At 42.3% G+C, this 22,477-nt stretch overlaps 1 protein-coding gene and 1 pseudogene across 2 annotated transcripts; both read left to right on the top strand.

Annotated features, from left to right (window-relative positions):
- Window positions 1-394: 394 nt before the first annotated feature.
- Window positions 395-3,400, top strand: LOC121568435 (annotated as a pseudogene).
- Window positions 3,401-3,745: 345 nt separating this feature from the next.
- On the top strand, window positions 3,746-19,174 carry pgm2l1 (phosphoglucomutase 2-like 1). 2 transcript variants are annotated; one of them, XM_041877271.2, is made up of 14 exons: window positions 3,746-4,054; window positions 5,257-5,424; window positions 10,056-10,162; window positions 11,351-11,435; window positions 11,786-11,869; window positions 12,325-12,518; window positions 12,912-13,101; window positions 13,378-13,475; window positions 13,719-13,899; window positions 14,578-14,671; window positions 15,084-15,213; window positions 17,600-17,789; window positions 17,897-18,030; window positions 18,317-19,174. In XM_041877271.2, the coding sequence occupies exons 2-14, from the start codon at window positions 5,338-5,340 to the stop codon at window positions 18,417-18,419; spliced, it is 1,677 nt and encodes a 558-aa protein (XP_041733205.1). In that variant the 5' UTR covers window positions 3,746-4,054; window positions 5,257-5,337; the 3' UTR covers window positions 18,420-19,174. The 2 variants fall into 2 exon arrangements, with proteins under 2 accessions (XP_041733205.1, XP_041733204.1); XM_041877270.2 differs by having other exon boundaries at window positions 3,746-4,382.
- Window positions 19,175-22,477: the final 3,303 nt, after the last annotated feature.

Genomic DNA, 22,477 nt, shown 5'->3' with positions numbered 1-22,477 from the left:
TGTACAGTAGATGGAGGGACATTGACAAGAAGGTAGATACCACCTCTACCCCCCAACACCCAGGCCTGGTTCAAGTACTTATGAAATCAATGTATTATTGTCTCCATATCCTGGATCTAACAGGATAGATGGGTGAAAGCAAGGGGTTCCATTAACTTTCACAAATCTACTACAGGCCTACTAGACTACCTTAAGGAAAGGGGGAATTTGCATTTTCAAAGTATTCAGAGGGGGCTCCATAAATATTTTCTCTCTGCTGTTGTTCGAACACTGAAACGCTAGAGGGTGGTAACGTGACCCTCTGTGCCTCAAATCAGAAAGGCTTGCGGTTACAACCCCGTCCAGTTGGAGGCGATAACGCACCACTCACTAAAGATAAAATAACGAATCCAATATGGCTGTGCCCATGGCGACACCTGTGGGAGAAGTGTGGGGGATGATTAAGAGGATGAGTGTGGTCAGAAGAGAGTAGGATTATCCAGTGTTGACGAGTGGGGAGGATGTGGCAGTAACAGATGAGGAGAAAGCAGAGATGATGGCCAAAGCATTTGTCCAAGTGCATAGATCCGCAAATCTGTCAGAGGAGGGGCAGAGGGGGAGAGAGGTGCATCCTGGAGTGCTGGGAAGGAGGGAGGGTGTAAATGATGTGTTGAATGCACCATTTACCAGGGCAGAGGTGAAAAGAGCAATAGGTAAGGCTGGGTTAACTTCACCTGGGAAAGATGAGGTGTGCTATGTTATGTCAGAAGGTGCTAAATATGAAGGAGTGGGGGGCTGGGCGTTCCTTATTGAAGACCATGTATGTTGCATTGATCCGATCTGTAATAGACTATGGCAGTATAGCATATGGTTCGGCAGCCCGGACCTCACTGGAAAGGTTAGATATCATACAGGGGCAGAGACTCAGAATATGTAGTGGGGCGTTTCGGACGTCCCCAGTGGCTGCATTACAGGTGGAGATTGGGGATATGCCATTGCAGATTAGGAGACAGCAGCTGGCAATGAATTATTGGGTCAACCTACAAGGACATGGGGTGTCTCATCCTGCGAAAGGGATTTTACAGGCATGCTGGGAACATGAGCGAAGACAGAACACGAGCTTTGGGTGGGTGGGTAATACCCAGGCGAAGGAGATGGGACTGTATGGAAGGGAGTTTAGTCCAACGGTAGTTATTCCTGTAAATCCATCATGGCTACTCCCGCCTCCAGTAGTTGATCTAGAAGTGTTGGAGAGACTACAGAAAGATAGGGAGGGTGTTGATCCAGCTGATTTCTTTAAGAGACGTCTGGAAACTGTGTATCAGGATTTTGTGGCCATTTACACAGATGGTTCAAAAGATCCAAGGACAGGACGTACTGGGTCAGCATTTGTAGTGCAGGAATGTGGGGTGGAAGTCAGGAAACGTATTACAGATCATCTGTCTGTATATACGGCGGAGCTGATGGCCATAATGTTGGCCTTGCAGTGGGTGGAGGAAGTCAAACAAGACAGAGTAGTTATTTGCTCTTATTCATATGCAGTGTTAATGAGTCTCCAGTCCTTTAGCTCACGTAGCAGACAATACCTGCTTTATGAGGTGCTTCAAACCCATGGCAGGATTAAACAGATGGGTATTCAGATAAGATTTACTTGGGTCCCAGCCCATGTGGGGGTGGAGGGGAACGAGGCTGTAGATGAACAGGCTAAACAAGCACTTAGTATTGGGGATGTTGATGTTGAAGTTTCAATGAGCAAGGCAGAGGCAAAAAGACTGATATATACAGTGATGGTGCAGAGATGGCAGGAGCAGTGGAATAGAGATAATAAGGGAAGGCATTTATTTCAAGTACAGAGGAAAGGAGGACGGCAGGAAGGGACAGAAGAGAGGACACTGTTTTTACATGATTAAGGGTGGGACACAGCCAGTTGAATAAGACATTAAATGTGATAGGAAAGCATCCATCAGGAAAGTGTGATTATTGTCAGGAAATAGAGACCGTGGAGCATGTATTGCTACAGTGTGGGCAGTATCAGAGGGAAAGAGAGAGGATGAGATCTAGTATGAGGGAGAAGGGGATACAGGAAATTAGTTTAAAGAGTATATTGAGTAGAACGTCATTATATATAGTCTCAAATATTTTGTTATCTTTTTAAAGAGAAACAGGGTTGGAAGGTATGATTTAGTTTCTCCCTGTCTCTGGCCCACACTCCAGTACCGTAGGTGGCGGTAATGCACCATTACGTTGGATGCCAACCGCCGATAAACCCCACTGAAGAAGAAGAAGAAGGGCTGCGCCGATGGCATGGATGTCAAGTATGTACACTATTGAGTATGTCGCTAATGTCCAGTCATTAACAAAGATTACAAGTGATGACTAGCGACTTTCAACGTATCTGGCCCCATCTACGAGATCTCGACACTGGAGAACCTGAATCATGGAGCCAGGCATGATCAAACACAGGCAAAGGATGCAAAGTTCGTTGTGAAAGACGCGAGCTGCATGGTCTACTGTACTTTATGTCCTTCAGAATAGAAACTTGGCATTGTCTGTCTATCGAAAACAGTGAACAAGGCCTTTACACTCAATTATCATAAAACATGCACCCTTCAAAAGCAGCAGTTGAAGTGATCTAGTTGGGTCGTATTTCCTAGGCGCGTGCATTACAAGTACAGCAACTCTGTTAGGAGACATCTGGATTCTAAAGACAAATTGCACAATGCTCTGCTACTGTGTGAACACCCGCCTGTCTACACCATTGGAATCAGACAGGCCCTATACCCATTCGAAGAGGAGCAAAGACAAACTCCTTGGTGCTGAATTGTTTCGTAGCAACCGTGGCGGACTCATAACTTTCCATGGCCCAGGGCAGTTGGTGTGCTACCCAATACTCAACTTGGGCTGCTTCAAGAAAAGTGTGAAATGGTACGTGTTTTAGCTGAAGAGGACTGTCATCAACTTTTGCAGGAAGTATGGGATAAAAGCATCCACCTCCCCAGACACTGGGGTCTTGGTTGGAGACAACAAGATATGTGCCATAGGTAGGTTAACCTTTGATTGAAATAACCTATTTTTTGCTATGTTTACAACAACAGAGCTACAATGTGTCATGCTTGATATTACAGTCAAATGTTTCCTCTTTCAGGAATCCATTGTGGGACATACATACCATCTCATAGCTTGGCACTGAACTGCAACACAGATATGGGCTGGTTTGAAAAACATTGTGCCATGTGGGATTGTTGGCAAAGGTGTCACATCCCTCAGTGAATAACTGGGAAGAGATGTCTCTATTGAAGTACCATCCCACGACTGCTGGAAACTTTCAGTGACCAGTTTGACTGCACACTGCTTCATGGATAATATTCTAATAACAATTAAACAATGCACGGTAAATAAAACATGTATATTTTGACAATCATGATGTTGTTTTCACTCCCTCTCCCGGGTGTACCTGTCAGCAAAGAAACTACGTTTCCCAGATTGCGCTATGATGGCGTGAGCCCGCTGTTTTGGTAGTCCAAATGTAGCCGCGCGACTGAAGGCTACTATTTGGTCGTCATTAGTTACCACAGCCACAAAGTCATAATTATGGCTAAACCCCGCCTATTTCAAAAAAATAATCTTACAATGATTTGAAAACTATCCTTAACCACACTGATAACCTTATGCCAAACCCTAACCTTAAATTAAGACCAAAAATATATGTATTTATTTCATGAATTCTTACGACATTTTGACTTTGTGGCTGTGGTAACTAGTCCCAACTTCAGTCTACTTAACTAAGGTAGCTAGCTAACTAGTTTAACATAATAAAGACAACTTGAGTGCTAAGATAGGACAAGCCTGATAAGGAGGGGTCATTATGCTGCTACGCTTGATAACTAGTTATAACTAGCTAGCGTGCTGTTTTTCAAGGGTGATCACGCCAGCCAGATGTCTACTGCAGATGATAACATGACATCTTACTACTACTAGTAGCTAGCTAGCTAGCTAGCTAGCTCGGCCGCTCAACAACAGTCAACACCACCACTCCAGCGCGTCAAGCTAACGTTAGCTAGCTAGCGTCCTAACGGTTTGTTAGACAATACATTTCTTATCTTATCTTGGCTGCTGTTAGCTAGTATATATCTGTTTTGTGAGTTTCGGTAGCCAAAGCAAACACTCACACAGAGACAACGTCAAGACCGATAGCTAGGGACGTTCTGTCCTGCCTGGCCTATTGCTAGCTTGCTAGTTTTGTAAACTAACGTTAACAACGTTAGCTACGTAGTTAGCTAGCTTTATGTTTTGCTGCACAATATCTTGCTATGGAGAACAACGGAGACCTGGACCTAAATTGCCATGCAACTGGGGACGTGCGACTTGATAAGGCTATTTACCAATGGATAACGTGGGATAAGGTCAGTGAGTCAACTGTCAGTGGCGTCATCATAGTTAACACTTTTTATTGACGGTGTACTGACTTGGGTTGTCACTTGCCTGGTATGTCAGGTGCAAATGCCTTATGTCCTTCAAATCGATGGTCTTCTGAAATCCCTATGTGTGTGTCGCATAGTGGCAGGTAGCCTAGCGGCTAAGAGCGTTGGGCGAGTAACCGAAAGGTTGCTGGTTCAAATCCCCAAGCCGACTAGGTGAAAAATATGTCTGTGCCCTTGAGCAAGGCACGTAACCCTAATTGCTCCTTTAAGTCGCTCTGCATGAATGCTAAATTACTCAAATGTAAAACATGTTAAGGAGGGCAAGACCTAGCCATTGTGCCAGATCTGTTTGTGCTAACATTCCACACCTTGTCATATGCGCACAAACAAGTCTGGTATCAGGCTACAATTTTACCTATTTTTCTTATTACTAATCGCATGCAGCCTCTACTCCACCCCTAACACTTGCACTGGAGCCCTAGTTTAGAAAGGGCATAAAAGCAATGGATATGGCTGACCCCCACTCTCTAAATGTCAGACTTCTTAACCTGACTTGGACTGTCAGATGCAGTAAGGAACTGTAAGGGCCCAGATCTATGTCTAGATTTAAGAAGATATTCTGTATAAACAAATGCTGATTGAACAAACAAGATTAGGCTACTTTTAGCAACAGCCAAGATTATATTTTTGTTCAGTTCCAGTGTAGCGCAACCATAATGCTAAAGCAGTGGGAATTGTATATTTGACTCAATCAGCAAGCAAGTCAGTCTTCAATTAAGGGGTGTGCAACTGTGTTGAGTAATGATGTCAGTAAGAGAGTGCTGAATGTGTAGCTAATGTATTTTTTCCCATTCAGAATCCACGGACCAGAGCTCAGATAGAGGCCCTGTTGCTGGATGGGCAAGTGGAGGAGCTGAGGCGTAGGCTCTGCTCCAGGATGGCGTTTGGGACGGCAGGGCTGAGGGCAGCCATGGGCGCAGGCTTTGCCCTCATTAATGATCTGACTATCATCCAGTCCACACAGGTTAATAATAGTTTATTTCTATAAGCAAACTATTCTGGCACAAGTTATGTTAAAGATATAGACTCATTCAGCTATATGACATCATTGTGTACAGTGGAGCGACTTCCTGGTTACAGATCTCAACAACAACAAAATTGGCAGAGCTGAGATCTTCGTGGCAGTAAATCATCAACCTTGGGTTTATGTGGTACTATGCACCTTTTCCATTTGTTTATTAACTGCCAATAACCTCATTGAAGTAGAAGACTACCAAGTAGAAATTGACTTTTAAAATGGAGATAGCCCACAATGGCGCTTCCTATCATTGAGGGGATTCGATTAATCTGGCCTGGGCCCCTGGGTAGGCGTGTTTTGCACCGGGTGAAAGTTGATTGTATTCCTTTTGGAACCGGGCTGCCTACTGGGCATGAGCAAGGAGCCCCGTTCAGTCCAAACGAGTAATAACTACCATTCTGTGTTTTTCACATGCAAAAGTGATTGCTTTTGATAAAAACGCTTTATCTGCCTTCCCAATGAAAAGTAGTTTGAAAATTCAAATATATCGTTTATGGAAAAGAGATGTTCTATGTTTCTGGACGATGCACCATGCTGCCTTGTTGACAACATGACCGAGCTGTGCAGATTATTGTTCGATTTGAGAAGGGCGCTCTTCCCTCATCACTTTTGCCTGTTCACGTCACGGGCCATAGACCGGTGCCCCGCGGCTCAGCATAATCCAATCCACCCCTTGCAAAAATAGGCGTTCTCTCTTTTCCATCTTCAAGGAAACAGCCAATAGATGCAGCCTTGACAGATTTGAAGGTTGTTGCAGTTGTCTGTAAGCAGGTAGGCAGCCCGCTGTGTATGATGTCATATAGATGATTTTACCTTATGATTAAGTACAATGCTGTCCAATGAGTATGCATAATATATAAATCCCAGGTTAATGTAAAACCCCTATATCAATGTTTTAAAATAAAAAGTGTCAGATGTAACAGTGGTTTCTATATATTGGTATCAGCCATTTTAAGGTCCACCATTAATGAGATCAATGACTTCAGCATTGCAATATGGTGGTGGAGTACCTACCTCCCAGTAGTTTTTAGATATATATTTAAGGTTTATTTTGAATTGTACACATTTGCAGCAAAAAAGCTGAATTGCAGCATACATAGGCCTATGTAACTAAATCAAATTAAATAAAAACTAGCAGTGTCACAAAGGCATAGGGCTGTTGTAGTATATACACTGAGTATACAAAACATTAAAAACACCTGCTCTTTCCACGACAGACTGACCATGTGAAAGCTATGATCCCTTATTGATGTCACTTGTTAAATCCACTTAAATCAGTGTAGATGAAGGGGAGGAGACAGGTTAAAGAAGGATTTTTAAGCCTTGAGACATGGATTGTGTATGTATGCCATTCAGAGGGTGAATGGGCAATGACAAATTGAGGCTGTTCTGAGGGCAAAAGGGGGTGCAACTCAATATTAGGAAGGTGTTCCTAATGTTTGGTATAATCAGTGTATATAAACTCAGCAAAAAAAGAAACGTCCTCTCGCTGTCAACTGCGTTTATTTTCAGCAAACTTAACTTAACATGTGTAAATATTTGTATGAACATAACAAGATTCAACAACTGAGACATAAACTGAACAAGTTCCACAGACATGTGACTAACAGAAATTGAATAATGTGTCCCTGAATAAAGGGGGGGTCAAAATCAAAAGTAACAGTCAGTATCTGGTGTGGCCACTAGCTGCATTAAGTACTGCAGTGCATCTCGTCCTCATGGACTGCACCATATTTGCCAGTTCTTGCTGTGAGATGTTACCCCACTCTTCCACCAAGGCACCTGCAAGTTCCCGCCCATTTCTGGGGGGGAATGGCCCTAGCCCTCACCCTCCGATCCAACAGGTCCCAGACGTGCTCAATGGGATTGAGATCCGGGCTCTTCGCTGGCCATGGCAGAACACTGACATTCCTCTGTCTTGCAGGAAATCACGCACAGAACGAGCAGTATGGCTGGTGGCATTGTCATGCTGGAGGGTCATGTCAGGATGAGCCTGCAGGAAGGGTACCACATGAGGGAGGAGGATGTCTTCCCTGTAACGCACAGCGTTGAGATTGCCTGCAATGACAACAAGCTCAGTCCGATGATGCTGTGACACACCGCCCCAGACCATGACGGACCCTCCACCTCCAAATCGATCCCGCTCCAGAGTACAGGCCTCAGTGTAACGCTCATTCCTTCGACGATAAACGCAAATGACTCGTCAGTGAAGAGCACTTTTTTCCAGTCCTGTCTGGTCCAGCGACGGTGGGTTTGTGCCCATAGCCGATGTTATTGCCGGTGATGTCTGGTGAGGACCTGCCTTACAACAGGCCTACAAGCCCTCAGTCCAGCCTCTCTCAGCCTATTGCGGACAGTCTGAGCACTGAGTGAGGGATTTTGCGTTCCTGGTGTAACTCGGGCAGTTGTTGTTGCCATCCTGTACCTGTCCCGAAGGTGTGATGTTCGGATGTACCGATCCTGTGCAGGTGTTGTTACACGTGGTCTGCCACTGCGAGGACGATCAGCTGTCCGTCCTTCCTCCCTGTAGCGCTGTCTTGGGCGTCTCACAGTACGGACATTGCAATTTATTGCCCTGGCCACATCTGCAGTCCTCATGCCTCCTTGCAGCATGCCTAAGGCACGTTCACGCAGATGAGCAGGGACCCTGGGCATCTTTCTTTTGGTGTTTTTCAGAGTCAGTAGAAAGGCCTCTTTAGTGTCCTAAGTTTTCATAACTGTGACCTTAATTGCCTACCGTCTGTAAGCTGTTAGTGTCTTAACGACCTTTCCACAGGTGCATGTTCATTAATTGTTTATGGTTCATTGAACAAGCATGGGGAACAGTGTTTAAACCATTTACAATGAAGATCTGTGAAGTTATTTGGATTTTTACGAATTATCTTTGAAAGACAGGGTCCTGAAGAAGGGACGTTTCTTTTTTTGCTGAGTTTATATACAGTATATACACTGAGTGTACAAAACATTAAGAACACCTTCCTAATATTCAGTTGCACCCCCTTTTGCCCTCAGAACAGCCTCAATTAGTCAGGGCATGGACTCTAGAAGGTGTCGAAAGCGTTCCACAGGGATGCTGGCCCATGTTGACGCCAATGCTTCCCACAGTTGTCAAGTTGGCTGGATGTCCTTTGGATGTTGGATCATTCTTGATACACATGGGAAACTGTTGAGCGTGAAAAACCCAGCAGCGTTGCTGTTTTTGACACAAACCGTGTGTGCCTGGCACCTACTACCATACCCCGTTCAAATGCACTTAAATATTTTTACCGAAACTTTCGTAATTTTTCGATACTAGAACATGAAAAACTGTTCAGTCCTAGATTAAAAAAAAAAAACTTCTGGTACTTCTGTTAAATGTGTCTCACGGATCAGCGCAGCCGATGTCCCGCATATAGCGCGAGGCGCTCACGGTGCCTGCTCCACTTACTCATTGCTAGCCTGCACTGGGAGTCTTGGCTGCATCATGTTAGCTCCCCACTCATGCTGCACTGAAGTTAACACACTTGAATAATGCAACAAGGCATGTAGAAATGTTAAAACTGTTAATTACTGTTCGCGAAACTATGTCCATACAAGCTAGAACACTTTACAATGCAATAAGATACCGGTAGCATCCAACTTTGTATGCTAACTTTTCTTACTAGCTTACAGCTGAAGATAACAAATTCAAAACCCTTGTGCTTTGTTTGTGATTATGTGCCATAATGCAAAATATGCTGATTTCCAAGCTGACTGCCTCTAAAAACATGTAGTTCACTTATGCAAACTGACTGTGCGTGTGAATAGGGCTCATACGGGTTGCACCGTCTTGCCTCATGAATGACGTCATTACTTGTTTATAAAATAAGGTACTTCTATGCAAATGTTGTTGATCAGTACAATAAAATAAGGCCCAAATGGAAGGGAAACAGATTGTTTGTTATCTGTAGCCCCATGAAATCAGCTAAAACAAGCTCAAGAACTCAATGCATGCACACACTCCTATTCACCAGTATTGTGAATAGGCCTAGGCTAAATATTGATTTACCCATTTTATCAAAAGAGATTTACCATTCAAATAAATGGTTACCATTATATTATGTAGTTCGATTGGTAAAAACAAAGTCAAATTGATTGTATCATTTGTATAATTGATTCATTAATGTAAACATGGCTGTCTCTGAAAAATGTACGTTAAAAAATTCTAATACAATTATATTGAACTCAAAAGATTCCCTACGGTTGAACAGAGCAGTAGCAAAGTTTATCTGTCTGGATCAAGTGCCATTCTGTGACTGGCTAATATACATTTCCTTTTTTTGCTGGGGTATCGTTTTGGTGTTGAGTATCGTCATGTTATCGAGTATAGTGATACCAAACCTGGTATCTGTATCGAATTCAAAATTCTGTTATCGTGACAAACTGACTGTGTCTCATGGAGCAGAGCACACAAAAGTCTAACAACCCACCTACCTACCAGAGTTTCCTTTACCTCCTTTACAAAGTGAAAACATGAAGGATAATAGGAAAGAAGAATTTTAAAGAGGTATAGACATGGCCTCATCATTCCATTCTTTTTCCATTCCTCCTCACTGCAGGGAATATACAAATATCTGGCCAGGTTTTTCCCCGACTTCGGTAGCCGTGGCATAGTGGTTGGATACGACACTCGAGCGCAGGAGGCCAGTGGTTGCAACAGTGAACGGTACTATACTATACCTCCTCCTTCTCCTCTGCAGATCATACCACCACTTGCAAACACGTATAACTGGCTACATATTAGAAAGTCTGATTTAATGTAAATGGATAAAAACTGGCTGTAAATATCAGTGGGCCTTTTAGTTATCTAATAAATAACTCCTAATGTAATGCTGATTGTGGCTTTGGATTGCTCTGTCGACAGTGCAGTGTGATACAGTTTATAAAGAGGTCACATTCCTGCCTGAAGTTGTGTGATGGCAAAATAGTCGTGAATACAGATGGACCGAGTAAGAACATTGATTGCATTCTTGGCCTACTGTTAACTGCACACATTTCTAGAGCCGAAATAATAACAGGACATAGATTTTTTTAGGGCATTGTGTGTAGGCTATTTCCCAGTTGACAAGCAGGGAACCCACAAGCTAAAGTTTTAGAATATTAGAGAGTTTGGAGCAGCAGGTAGCTTAGAGGTTAGAGAGGTGGTAACAATAGAAAAATCTAACATGTTTCAATGCCCAGAGCATTATGAATGAAACGGAACAATAGTACCGCCGATTTACTAAAATATAACTACTCTAGAATGAGTGGCCTAAAGCAACTAACTCTTTGGCTTTGTTCACAAACATTAGATCAGTGACCACAACGCTAGTACAGTACTGAACCCCAAAAAACGATAAAGAAGTGTCACTTTTCCAAACGATTGTCTGATGCATTTTGTGTATTGTATGCTTTAAATGCCATGTCCTGTTTGAACGGGAATTTACCCCCCCTATTTTTTAACACTCAAAAAAAACATTTAATCAATAAAACATTTAATCAGTCATCTTCCTCAATTGAAAGGGATGATGACTCAATCTTTGGGAGAGGGAGGGAATCTGATTTCATTGGTCCTCAACTCGTGGTTCAGACACTTCATTTAGGATAAATAGAGTTAGCCAGAGTTATTCTGCCCAGGAGCAGGTTAGTTCTGAAGGATTCATTGCAATCGAAATTGACCTGGCTAAAAGGTGAGCCACTTTCGTGGTACCTGTTATCCCGAGTTGAACTCAGAGTTGACCAAAGTTACCTCGCTAACTCTTCAAACCACATACAGTACATAGTATAGGGCTCTGGTGTGTATGTGTGTGTCTGACAATGGACTATTGGTGTTATTCTTCTAAAGAAATATTACGATTATTTTTCTATTCCACAGACTTGCCCGGTTGACTGCAGCTGTGATGCTTTGTAAAGATATTCCAGTGTTTCTCTTCTCCACATATGTCCCCACTCCCTTTGTGGTAAGATCAAATAGTTTGATTTGAACTATTCCATTAAAATTTAAACCTGGTCACTTTATCCCTCCTTGGACATAAATCACTTGTTTCTTGGTTGCTTACCAATTTGTTTCCTATATACTGGTGATGTCATACATGTAGGGCCAGGTGATTTACCTGGCCATGTGACCTGACCAGACCAGGAAGGAGTCTATGCCTTAGTTATAATGGTTTTTAATGGCCAGATTGTGTCGTCAAGAAAAACCTCTGGATGTACTTATATGGCTATACAGCTGGTAAGATTGCTTTCAGATTAGGCTAAGAATTACACTAATTTAGTTCCCAAGGCCTTACTGTTTTGTGATCTCTCCTAGCCATATGCTGTAAAGAGGCTGGGTGCTGCAGCTGGTGTGATGGTCACTGCCTCTCACAACCCTAAAGAAGACAATGGATACAAGGTATCAGACTTCTGCTTTTCATCTTACCAGGGTCACTTGAGTCAAGGCATGGAGCGTACAGCATCTAGAATCCTTATTGAACTAAAAGCTTTTAACACTGCATTTTGTAGGGGACTGTATGCTATTTATCATACAAGAAAACAGTTATCCCTCTTATAAAATATGCCTTTATTCCTAGTGTTGTATTACTAGCAGGGTTTACAAACTCTGTCTTGGGGGCCCCGCCTGGGTGCACGTTTAGTGTTTTTCAAATAATAATCAAAGCTTGATGATGAGTTGGTTATTTGAATCAGCTGTGTAGTGCTAGGGCAAAAAACTAAACGTGCACCCAGGGGGGTCCCCAGGACTGAGTTTGGGAAACCCTGTCCTAATGGGAGGATGAATTAGGTATGCCATACAATGGCAAGATAAGCTGTGCATTAGCATTTGGTACAGTGTCTTGCTTTTCTTTGAAGGTTTACTGGGACAATGGAGCCCAGATCTCTTCTCCTAACGACAAGGAGATCCTGAAGTGCATTGAAGAGAGCTTAGAGCCATGGAGCGAGTCCTGGAACGAGAGTTTGGCAGACAGCAGTCCACTGAGGAGCGATCCGCTGAGGGAGATATCCAAAAAGTATATGGAGGACCTCAGCTCTGTTTGTTTCCACAGGTACCAATTCACAGTGCTAGGAGTCTGTACTTTAGAAAGTGATCACAAGTAGTCTATGCTGATTTATTCACAGTGGCGTGTGCTGCCTTTAACAATTGGATATTAATTCAGAAAAGTATGATTTATGGTGTAATTGGGAGTCGGCAAACACATTTTATTATGAAGCAGGGAGCCGGCAAACACCCTCACACTGGCTGTGAATGTGTTGTAGTTATCACATATTTTTTTTAATGACCCCCGATGACCTTTTCTTATTCAATTTGTCGAATTGTTTGAATTCAGATTCAGAAAACTTTAATTTCCTTTGTCCACAAGTAATTTTGCAGCAAACACAATACATATTTGTGGAATAAAAAACATACTCATACATGTTTTTACTTGCTTGTTTCTCAGAGAACTGAACACCAAGTCCCCATTGAAGTTTGTGCACTCGTCCTTTCACGGAGTAGGGCATGACTACGTCCAGCAGGCTTTCCGGGCGTTTGGGTTCCCCCCTCCTATCCCTGTGCCAGAACAGAAAGATCCTGATCCGAACTTCTCCACTGTCAGCTGTCCAAATCCAGAGGAAGGAGAGTCTGTTTTGGTGAGGAAATATTCAAAATTCACCAAACTTTTCAGTGCTATCTGTGTAACCGAGTTGCTACACTAGATGCACAATTCTCACTGTGTGTCAATGCAGCCTACTACTCTGGCCATGCGAGCAGCACGTGAAGGAAGTGTTAATGCGGCAGCCTCGTGTCTCTGTAGCATAAAATGACACTGTCTTTTTTCTACAAATTGGTGTGCATCTCACTCCCGTGAATATAAAGTGGCTTGTGCGTCCTCCATGATTGTTGTTTTGATATATTTGGTGTTGCAGGAGCTCTCCCTTCGCCTTGCTGAGAGAGAGAATGCCAAGATTGTCATGGCAACTGATCCTGATGCAGATCGTTTAGCTGTTGCAGAGCAATCTGACAGGTAAAATACCTGATACAAATGTAGCCTACTCTCTTAAAATATATTTATGATACTGAATATTCGACCACAAGCTATTACTGAGATGCACAGATCGAATGTCATTTTATTCAAAGGCCAAGAGCTTTTCCTGACCATGTGATCTGGCTAGGGAAAACTCTGGGCCATCGTTGTTAGCTACAACACGTTTTTCCTGCTGAGATGACAAAACTCTTGACCTTAGCTTTGTCGTCATGTTCTGTCAAGGTGCGGATGGAAGGTTTTCACAGGTAATGAGCTTGCAGCTCTGCTGGGCTGGTGGATGCTGTTCAATTGGAAGGAGACTCACTCAGACCCGGCTGATATGGAGAGGATGTACATGCTGGCCACCACAGTCTCCTCCAAGATCCTCAAGGCCTTTGCACGGATAGAGGGCTTCCATTTTGAAGTATGTACGTTTTCCTCCTCCAGGTGAATGAAGGATGGTTGGAGGTCGAGCAATATACACCCTTAGCTTTCAGACTTGCTCTGGTTGCACTGCCTGCTGTCACGATAGTAGCATGAGAGCCCTCTGCCAGGTGCTCAAAAACCTCACCTCTGGGGTGTATTCACTAGGAACCAAATGGAAGCAGAGGGGAAGAGGCGAAGCGAGAGGGATAACTAGGCCCAAAATCTGTCTCCTCCAGCAGGTGGTGTTTTTTTGTTAATTTTTTGCTCACTAAGCGAGGAGTTTTTGTATGAAGGTCAATGAGTGAACAACAAATGTAATGGCTTATTTGCCATGTGAGGCTTATTTAATCTAATAGAAGTTTCATAATGCTTAGGTTGTTACGAGTGTACTGATATAAGTAAGGACATGTGACATCCCATCAACTTTGGAGAAAAAAAAAACGTTATATCGGAATGGTTGAATGGTCCCACCTGATCTTGCCTCCCGACTGCATTTTTGAAGACATTTATTTAAATTTTTAGAGCGGCCACTTGAGTATCTGGTCAATATAATGGAGAAACTGTGACGGAGCAAACGGGTGGAAATGGGGAAGGACCTGAATTTGTCCAATAAACACTTGTTTTAATATTTCTACAGTGTGCGCTAATGAATGCACCCCTGTTCCCTCTGTTTCAGGAAACATTGCCTGGTTTCAAATGGATCGGAAAGAAAATACACGAGTTGGCAAAAACAGGGAATGAAGTGATCTTCGCCTTTGAGGAGTCTATAGGTTAACAAATCTCTTTCAGTTCTTATAACATTTGCTTTGTCCTTTATGGTGAAAGCAGTTTGAAACTTTGAATATAAAGTAATGGTGGTGGTATCCACTATTGCAAACAATTAATGATCAATCCTGAACATAATATAAGGCTTTATCAAATTATTTTGAGTTGATCAACCTATTTGCCTATTTCTTACATGTCAAGTTATCTTTAATGCATATTATAGAAAACAGTTGAATTTAATTGAGAATATGATGTGAAAATGTTTAAATTAGCATTTCTACCAAATGGGTTGATCAGTACACTGTTTACCTGAGGTACAGACAGGCTGCTAAGGAGGGAGAGTTGCAGTGACCATTGGACTAGTATTTGATAAATATGCCCTGATATGTCTTTTTTGTTTTGTCTGCTGTGTTTCAGGATTCCTGTGTGGCAGCATGGTCCCAGATAAGGATGGAGTGAGTGCAGCTGTGGTTGTGGCTGAGATGGCCTCTTATCTCTACAACAAGAACCTGACCCTCCATCAGCAGCTAGAGAACATCTATGAAACGTAGGTGTCATTCCAGTTTCCTCCTATACCCCATGTTCTGGTTTACTGAGTTTATTTGGTGTCACTTTACATGAAGTGGCCTAAAATCTCAGTATCTACATGGTAGTTAGTTAGACAAGTACAGTGGAATAACTAGGTAGTAGGTACACGTTGTTACAACTGTGATACCATACCTAACTATGTACCTAACACAGTATACTAAAACTTTGGGTACTTTTTTGTTGTTACATGAAAAATGGTTTGGTAGTAGAATTTCTGTTACTTTCGGTACTTCTATCAAACATGTCTCACGATGTATACTGACTGAGCGGATCTTGTCTGTCTACTAATATGTCAGATTTTTTTTTCAATGGAGCAGTAGTAGGCTAGGCTTCTTCATCTTGCACATGCAATGCTGAGTAAGTTGACCCAGCGCAAGTCACTTTTGAGAAGCTAGGAGCGCAAGAGAAGATGGATGGATATATATATATATATATGGCTTCTGCCAACAAAATTAGTAACAAACATCAAAATCAGACAACCCATAGTAGAATAGTTCACCTATTTACCTAGTCAGCTTGTCGTTGTGCGTTCCAATGCGAGAAATTCCCTACATTATATTCACTGTTTATGCAATTTTTTGGGAGACATTGAAGTCCTCATTACTTTGCTAACTAGTAACAGCATCATGTTTAGAGTTTGGGATCTAGCTAATGATTAGCCCAATGGGGTATGCATATGGACAACCCCATGCTTCAGCCTATTTGTCATCAGTCTGTTCAGCCTATTCAGCATCAGTTGGGCTACAGATGATAATGCTTATTGCTAATAGCACACCTGTCTGATAATATGGATCAAGTATAGGCTGTGGTAAAAGAGTCAGCCCTGAATTTTTTTAAATTACCGATATGTTATTGGGTTTATTTCTGGGGAAATGAGAACTGACCTTCTCACAGTCCTTCTACAAAAAAATTATCCTTGTTTTCATTTTCTGCCGTGGTATCATTTTGGTGTTTAGTATCTTGATACTTAACCTGGTATCGAAGTAAAAATTCTGGTATCGTGACAACACTAATGTAACTACCATAGAAATACATATACACTATATATACAAAAGTATGTGGACATGCCTTCAAATTAGTGGGTATGGCTATTTCAGGCACACTCGTTACTGACTGGTGTATAAAATCGAGCACACAGACATGCAATCTCCATAGACAAACATTGGCAGTAGAATGGCCTTACTGAAGAGCTCATTGACTTTCAACGTGGCAACGTTAGAGGATGCCACCTTTCCAAAAAGTAAGTTTGTCAACTTTCTGCCCAGCTAGAGCTGCCCCGGTCAACTGTCTGTGCTGTTATTGTGAAGTGGAAACGTCTAGGAGCAACAACGGTTCAGCCGCCGAAGTGGTAGGCCACACAAGCTCACAGAACGGGACCGCCGAGTGCTGAAGCACGTAGCGCATAAAAATCGCCTGTCCTCGGTTGCAACACTCACTACCGAGTTCCAAACTGCCTCTGAAAGCAACATCGGCACAATAATTGTTCGTCGGGAGCTTCATGAAATGGGTTTCCATGGCCGAGCAGCCGCACACAAGCCTAAGATCACCAATCGCAATGCCAATCGTCGGCTGGAGTGATGAATCACGCTTCACCATCTGGCTGTCCGACGGACAAATCTGTGTTTGGCGGATGCCAGGAGAACACTACCTGCCCGAATGCATAGTGCCAACTGTAAAGTTTGGTGGAGGAGGAATAATGGTCTGGAGCTGTTTTTCATGGTTCGGGCTAGGGAAATCTTAACGCTACAGCATACAATGACATTCCAGACGATTCTGTGCTTCCAACTTTGTGGCAACAGTTTGGGCAAGGCCCTTTCCTGTTACAGCATTACAATACCCCTGTGCACAAAGCGAGGTCCATACAGAAATGGTTTGTCGAGATCGCTGTGTAAGAACTTTACTGGCCTGCACCGAGCCCTGACCTCAACCCCATCAAACACCTTTTGGGATGAATTGGAAGCTGACTGCGAGCCAGGCCTAATTGCCCAACATCAGTGCCCGACCTCACTAATGATCTTGTGGCTGAATGGAAGCAAGTCCCTACAGCAATGTTCCAACATCTAGTGGAAAGCCTTCCCAGAAGAGTGGAGGCTATTATAGCAGCAAAGGGAGGACCAACTCCATATTAATACCCATGATTTTGGAATGAGATGTTCAACGAGCAGGTGTCCGCATACTTCTGGTCATGTAGTGTCGTTTCTGATAAATGAAAGTTTGGTGTTTTTGCACCATAAAGTTGGGCCGTTTTATTTCTGCTTCACTTTATTGAGCTACCATAAATCTCCATTGTGTCTCTCTCTTCTCCAGTCAAATGCTAATATCCTTTTATTGTTGTTGTCTTTCAGTTACGGTTATCACATTTCCACAACGTCCTATGTCATCTGCCACGACCCCCCTACGGTCAAGAGAATATTCACACGTCTTCGGAACTTTGAGGGAGAGAACACTTACCCCAAATCCTCGGGTGGACACAGCATTGTTGACGTGAGAGATGTGACTACAGGATATGATAGTAGTCAACCTGACAAACTTTGCGTAAGTGTAATGTTGTGGTTTATTTTTAATTTCATACATTAGTGTGCTTCAAATTGAATGGTTCATAGTGAGAGGTATAGTTAAAAACTCCTCATCCTCTCTCTCAGGTGCTTCCTGTGACAAAGAGCAGCCAAATGATCACCTTCACTCTGCAGAATGGGATCGTGGCCACACTAAGGACCAGTGGCACAGAGCCAAAGATTAAGTTCTACACAGAATTCTGTGCACCGCCCGGAAAAAGGTTTGTGTTGAGTGTAACGACGCCCCCTTCTACTAGCAATGACACACTCTGGAGGACCAGTTAGAGCTAGCCACAGTGTTACGGAATAGTTAAAAAAGAACCAGTATAATGTCTCCGTATTGTAGTGGCAGAGATGGCAGGAAAAAGTAAGTTGGACCTTGTTTAAGCTATAGTGTAAGACGAATGGCTGCGCATTTGGGGAAATTAAGGTAAAGCCAAGCCATAGACCAGCTAGCATCGTAAAAATGTTTAGCATTTTAAAATTTGCTTTTATTTTTGCTTTCAGTGACATCTCAAGTCTTGAGGAGGAGCTTAAGAAAGTACAAGATACTCTTGTCGAGGAGTTTCTGGAGCCTGATAAAAACAACTTGATTCGCCGATCAATCTAGTTGGGCTTTTCATCTTGGTCTATATACAGATGCATCGGTTCGTATTGTTGTTTTATCCTGCTTGTGTTCTATTAATGTTTTTCCTAACTGTGAAACCAAAATGTATTTCAGACTATTGCTTGTCTGGGTTTTTTCATTTGTGTGCAAGGTGGGTTACGTGGATTACTATGCAGGAGTAGAATTTGTAAACCAGAATCTGCATATCTGTTTTTGTCATGAGGATTTTCCATTTATCTAAAATAAGGAGCCTAAGATAAACATCAGGATGGTCTGTGCCGTTCCATGAGAAGAAATCGCAATGAGGTGAGATGACATGCAGTCCCCAGCCAAGGTTTACTAATGACAATTCCTCTTCTCCATTGTAGTGCACATAACCATACCGCTAGTACTTCTGTTCCTAGCAGGCTATGCTAATAGGCTACCTAATAGATGTGTATGTGGTGTATGAACAGTACCTCTCACTTATCACATGCTGCTTCTAATCTATGTACAGTTGATAAACTGTACCCAAAGGCTAAGTATTGTAAGGTATGACATTGCACATGTACGTAACGTAGATGGCACTCCTGCCTCCCCATCTGTTACGTTGCATCAGTGAGCGTTACAGCTTCAATCATTTCATAGTCTTAACACCTGTACTCTGTAAGTACCCATACCAAAATGACAATCCAGAAAGGAAGAAGTACACTACATGGCCAAAAGTATGTGGACACCCCTTCAAATTAGTGGATTCGGCTATTTCAGCCACACCCGTTGCTGACAGGTGTACAAAATCGAGCACACAGCCATGCAATCTCCATAGACAAATATTGGCAGTAGAATGTCCTTACTGAAGAGCTTAGTAACTTTCAACGTGGCACCATCATAGGATGCCACCTTTCCAACAAGTCAGTTTGTCAAAGTTCTTCCCTGCTAGAGCTGCCCGGTCAACTGTAAGTGCTGTTATTGTGAAGTGGAAACATCTAGGAGCAACAACAGCTCAGCCGCAAAGTGGTAGGCCACACAAGCTCACAGAACGGGACCACTGAGTGCTGCAGCGCGTAAAAACCGTCTCTCCTCTGTTGCAACACTCACTACCGAGTTCCAAACTGCCTCATGAAGCATCGTCAGCATAAGAACTGTTTGTCGGGAGCTTCATGAAATGGGTTTCCATGGCCGAGCAGCCGCACACAAGCCTAAGATCACCATGCGCAATGCCAAGCGTCGGCTGGAGTGGTGTAAAGCTCGCCGCCATTGGACTCTGGAGCAGTGGAAACGCGTTCTCTGGAGTGATGAATCACGCTTCACCATCTGGCAGTTTGACAGACGAATCTGGGTTTGGCGGATTCCAGGAGAACGCTACCTGCCCGAATGCATAGTGCCAACTGTAAAGTTTGGTGGAGGAATATTGGTCGGGGGCTGTTTTTCATGGTTCGGGCTAGGCCCCTTAGTTCCAGAGAAGGCAAATCATATCGCTACAGCATATAATGACATTCTAAATGATTCTGTGCCTATAACTTTGTGGCAACAGTTTGGGGAAGGCCCTTTCCTGTTTCAGCATGACAATGCCCCCGTGCACAAAGCGAGGTCCATACAGAAATGGTTTGTCGAGATTGGTGTGGAAGAACTTGACTGGCCTGCTCAGAGCCCTGACCTCAACCCCATCGAACACATTTGGGATGAATTGGAACGCCGAATGCCCGACCTCACTAATGCTCGTGGCTGAATGGAAGCAAGTCCCCACAGAAATGTTCCAACATCTAGTGGAAAGCTTTCCCAGAAGGGCAAAGGGAGGTCCAGCTCCATATTAATGCCCATGAATTTGGATTGAGATGTTTGACAAGCGGGTGGGGGGTGGGATTGGCCCAATTGTTTGTGTGCAGTATGATTGTGAACATGACAATTGACTAGTTTCCATGCATTATTAGCCCTATGTTCACCTGAATGCCAAAGTCTGTTTCTATTTGTTGCTTTGTAGCTAAACAAGTCACCTGTTTTGCACCATTTGGTCATTTTTAAATTTTATGACAATTTTCTTTTTTCTCATTTAGGAGACTTTGTAGTTACAGCAATATGTTTTAACTTACTGTTATCATTTTGAAACAGGAATTCACATATAACACATTTACATATTATACCAACAATTGTAACCCTTAAGTTTAAGAAATTTAGTGGTGTGGAATTCCAAAGTGTTCCTGCAACTGTCATTTTGAAAATGACCTTGTGTTAGTAATTTTTTTGTTGTTTCAGGTAAAAAATGATACGAAGTGTTACTGTGTCTGTACAATTTAGCGCAGATGAGTAGTTGACTTCCTTGAATTTCAAAATATTAGCTTGTATGTATTGTCAGCCTAAAAAGGATGAAAGTTGTATTACTTAAAGGAAAACTCCACCCCAAAACTATCTTTTGGTATTTGTTTAATTTGTCCATTGTTGATATGTTGCATGTCAGCAATCAAGTTGGACTAATGAAACAAATACCACAATTATTTTCCTTTAAGCAAATGTTTGTAAAACAATTGTTGTGTAATTTTATTATGTAACTGTTTGTTTACTCTGTTCTCCAGACACACCTAAACTTAAATTATTTAATTTGAGTACATTATATATATATATATTTTTATGCAACACATTTAGCCAATGCCTGTAATTAATTTCAATACCATAACCTGTACGAATGAATATTGTACATATTTAAGATATTGGATGGCAATCCCAAAGTAAAGACATTCTATTGAATTGTCAGAATATGAATATAGAGCATATATTTTCAATTGTATCAGGAGGATAAGAAAAATGGTTGGAAGTTTTTGATGAGATGAAATGTTAGTTCAATGTAAGACTCTTCTGTCCAGTATTTGTTTCTTGTTTATGCAATTATATCAGTATACCAATCCAAATGTGTACATTGACACATTTCCTTGTAACATGCATATTATAGTTATTGCACCAATGAAAACTCCGGTTTGCCTAAAAAGTGGTTGTGATCCATTTATTTTGAGGAACACTAAAGAGCCTTCCTGCTAACACTAAAAAGGGGCATGATGATGAGCACAGAGGGGCATGACTTACAGCTGTGTTTGTCACCTCTCAATAATCTTAAAACAATCATTTCCCCCAGTATTATAACCACAAGATGTATTGACATATGCATAATAAATCGTATTTCTAAAGCTTTCATTTACAGAAAAAAATCAATCATTGTAATTCGCTCTGGATAAGAAGAGCTTAATGACTAAAATGTAAATGTCTCAACAAAGGTAAAACACAACCCTATATTCAGGCTTAGCAAAATGAAAAACTTTACTTCCGTTACCTTCTTAGGTAGCCTACATTTTCCTTTCAAACTCTAATCTACAATTCATGCTGTGCAGATGACAATACACTACAGGTAAAACATACATTGAATTGGAATAGTTTGTTTCCACTCTTTATGAACTGGATGCTGTTTGCCTCCTATTGGCTGTTTTTAGTTTTTTTTAAACGTTTTTTTCCCCCCGTGCCAATCTGAATGTTGGTATGTACTGTACTGATCAATATCAGTGTGTTTCAACCAATGGCGTATAAGGTTCTAAAACACATTAGGAACACCTGCCATGACAGACTGACCAGGTGAAAGCTATGATCCCTTATTGATGTCACTTGTTAAATCCACTTCAAATCAGTGTAGATGAAGGGGAGGAGACCGGTTAAAGATAGTTTTAAGCCTTGAGACAATTGAGATGTGGATTGTGTACACTACCATTCAAAAGTTTGGGGTCACTTAGAAATGTCCTTGTTTTTGAAAGAAAAGCAATTTTTTTGTCCATTAAAATAACATTAAATTGATCAGAAATACAGTGTAGACATCTTAATCTTTTCTTTTTATTGGCCAGTCTGAGATATGGCTTTTTCTTTGCAACTCTGCCTAGAAGGTCAGCATCCCGGAGTCGCCTCTTCACTGTTGATGTTGAGTCTGGTGTTTTGCGGGTACTATTTAATGAAGCTGCCAGTTGAGGACCTGTGAGGCGCCTGTTTCTCAAACTAGACACTCCAATGTATTTGTCCTCTTGCTCAGTTGTGCACCGGGGCCTCCCACT

The sequence above is a fragment of the Coregonus clupeaformis genome, chromosome 6, assembly GCF_020615455.1.
Source record: "Coregonus clupeaformis isolate EN_2021a chromosome 6, ASM2061545v1, whole genome shotgun sequence".
Taxonomy (NCBI): domain Eukaryota; kingdom Metazoa; phylum Chordata; class Actinopteri; order Salmoniformes; family Salmonidae; genus Coregonus; species Coregonus clupeaformis.
This window is presented reverse-complemented; position numbering and strand designations above follow the sequence as displayed.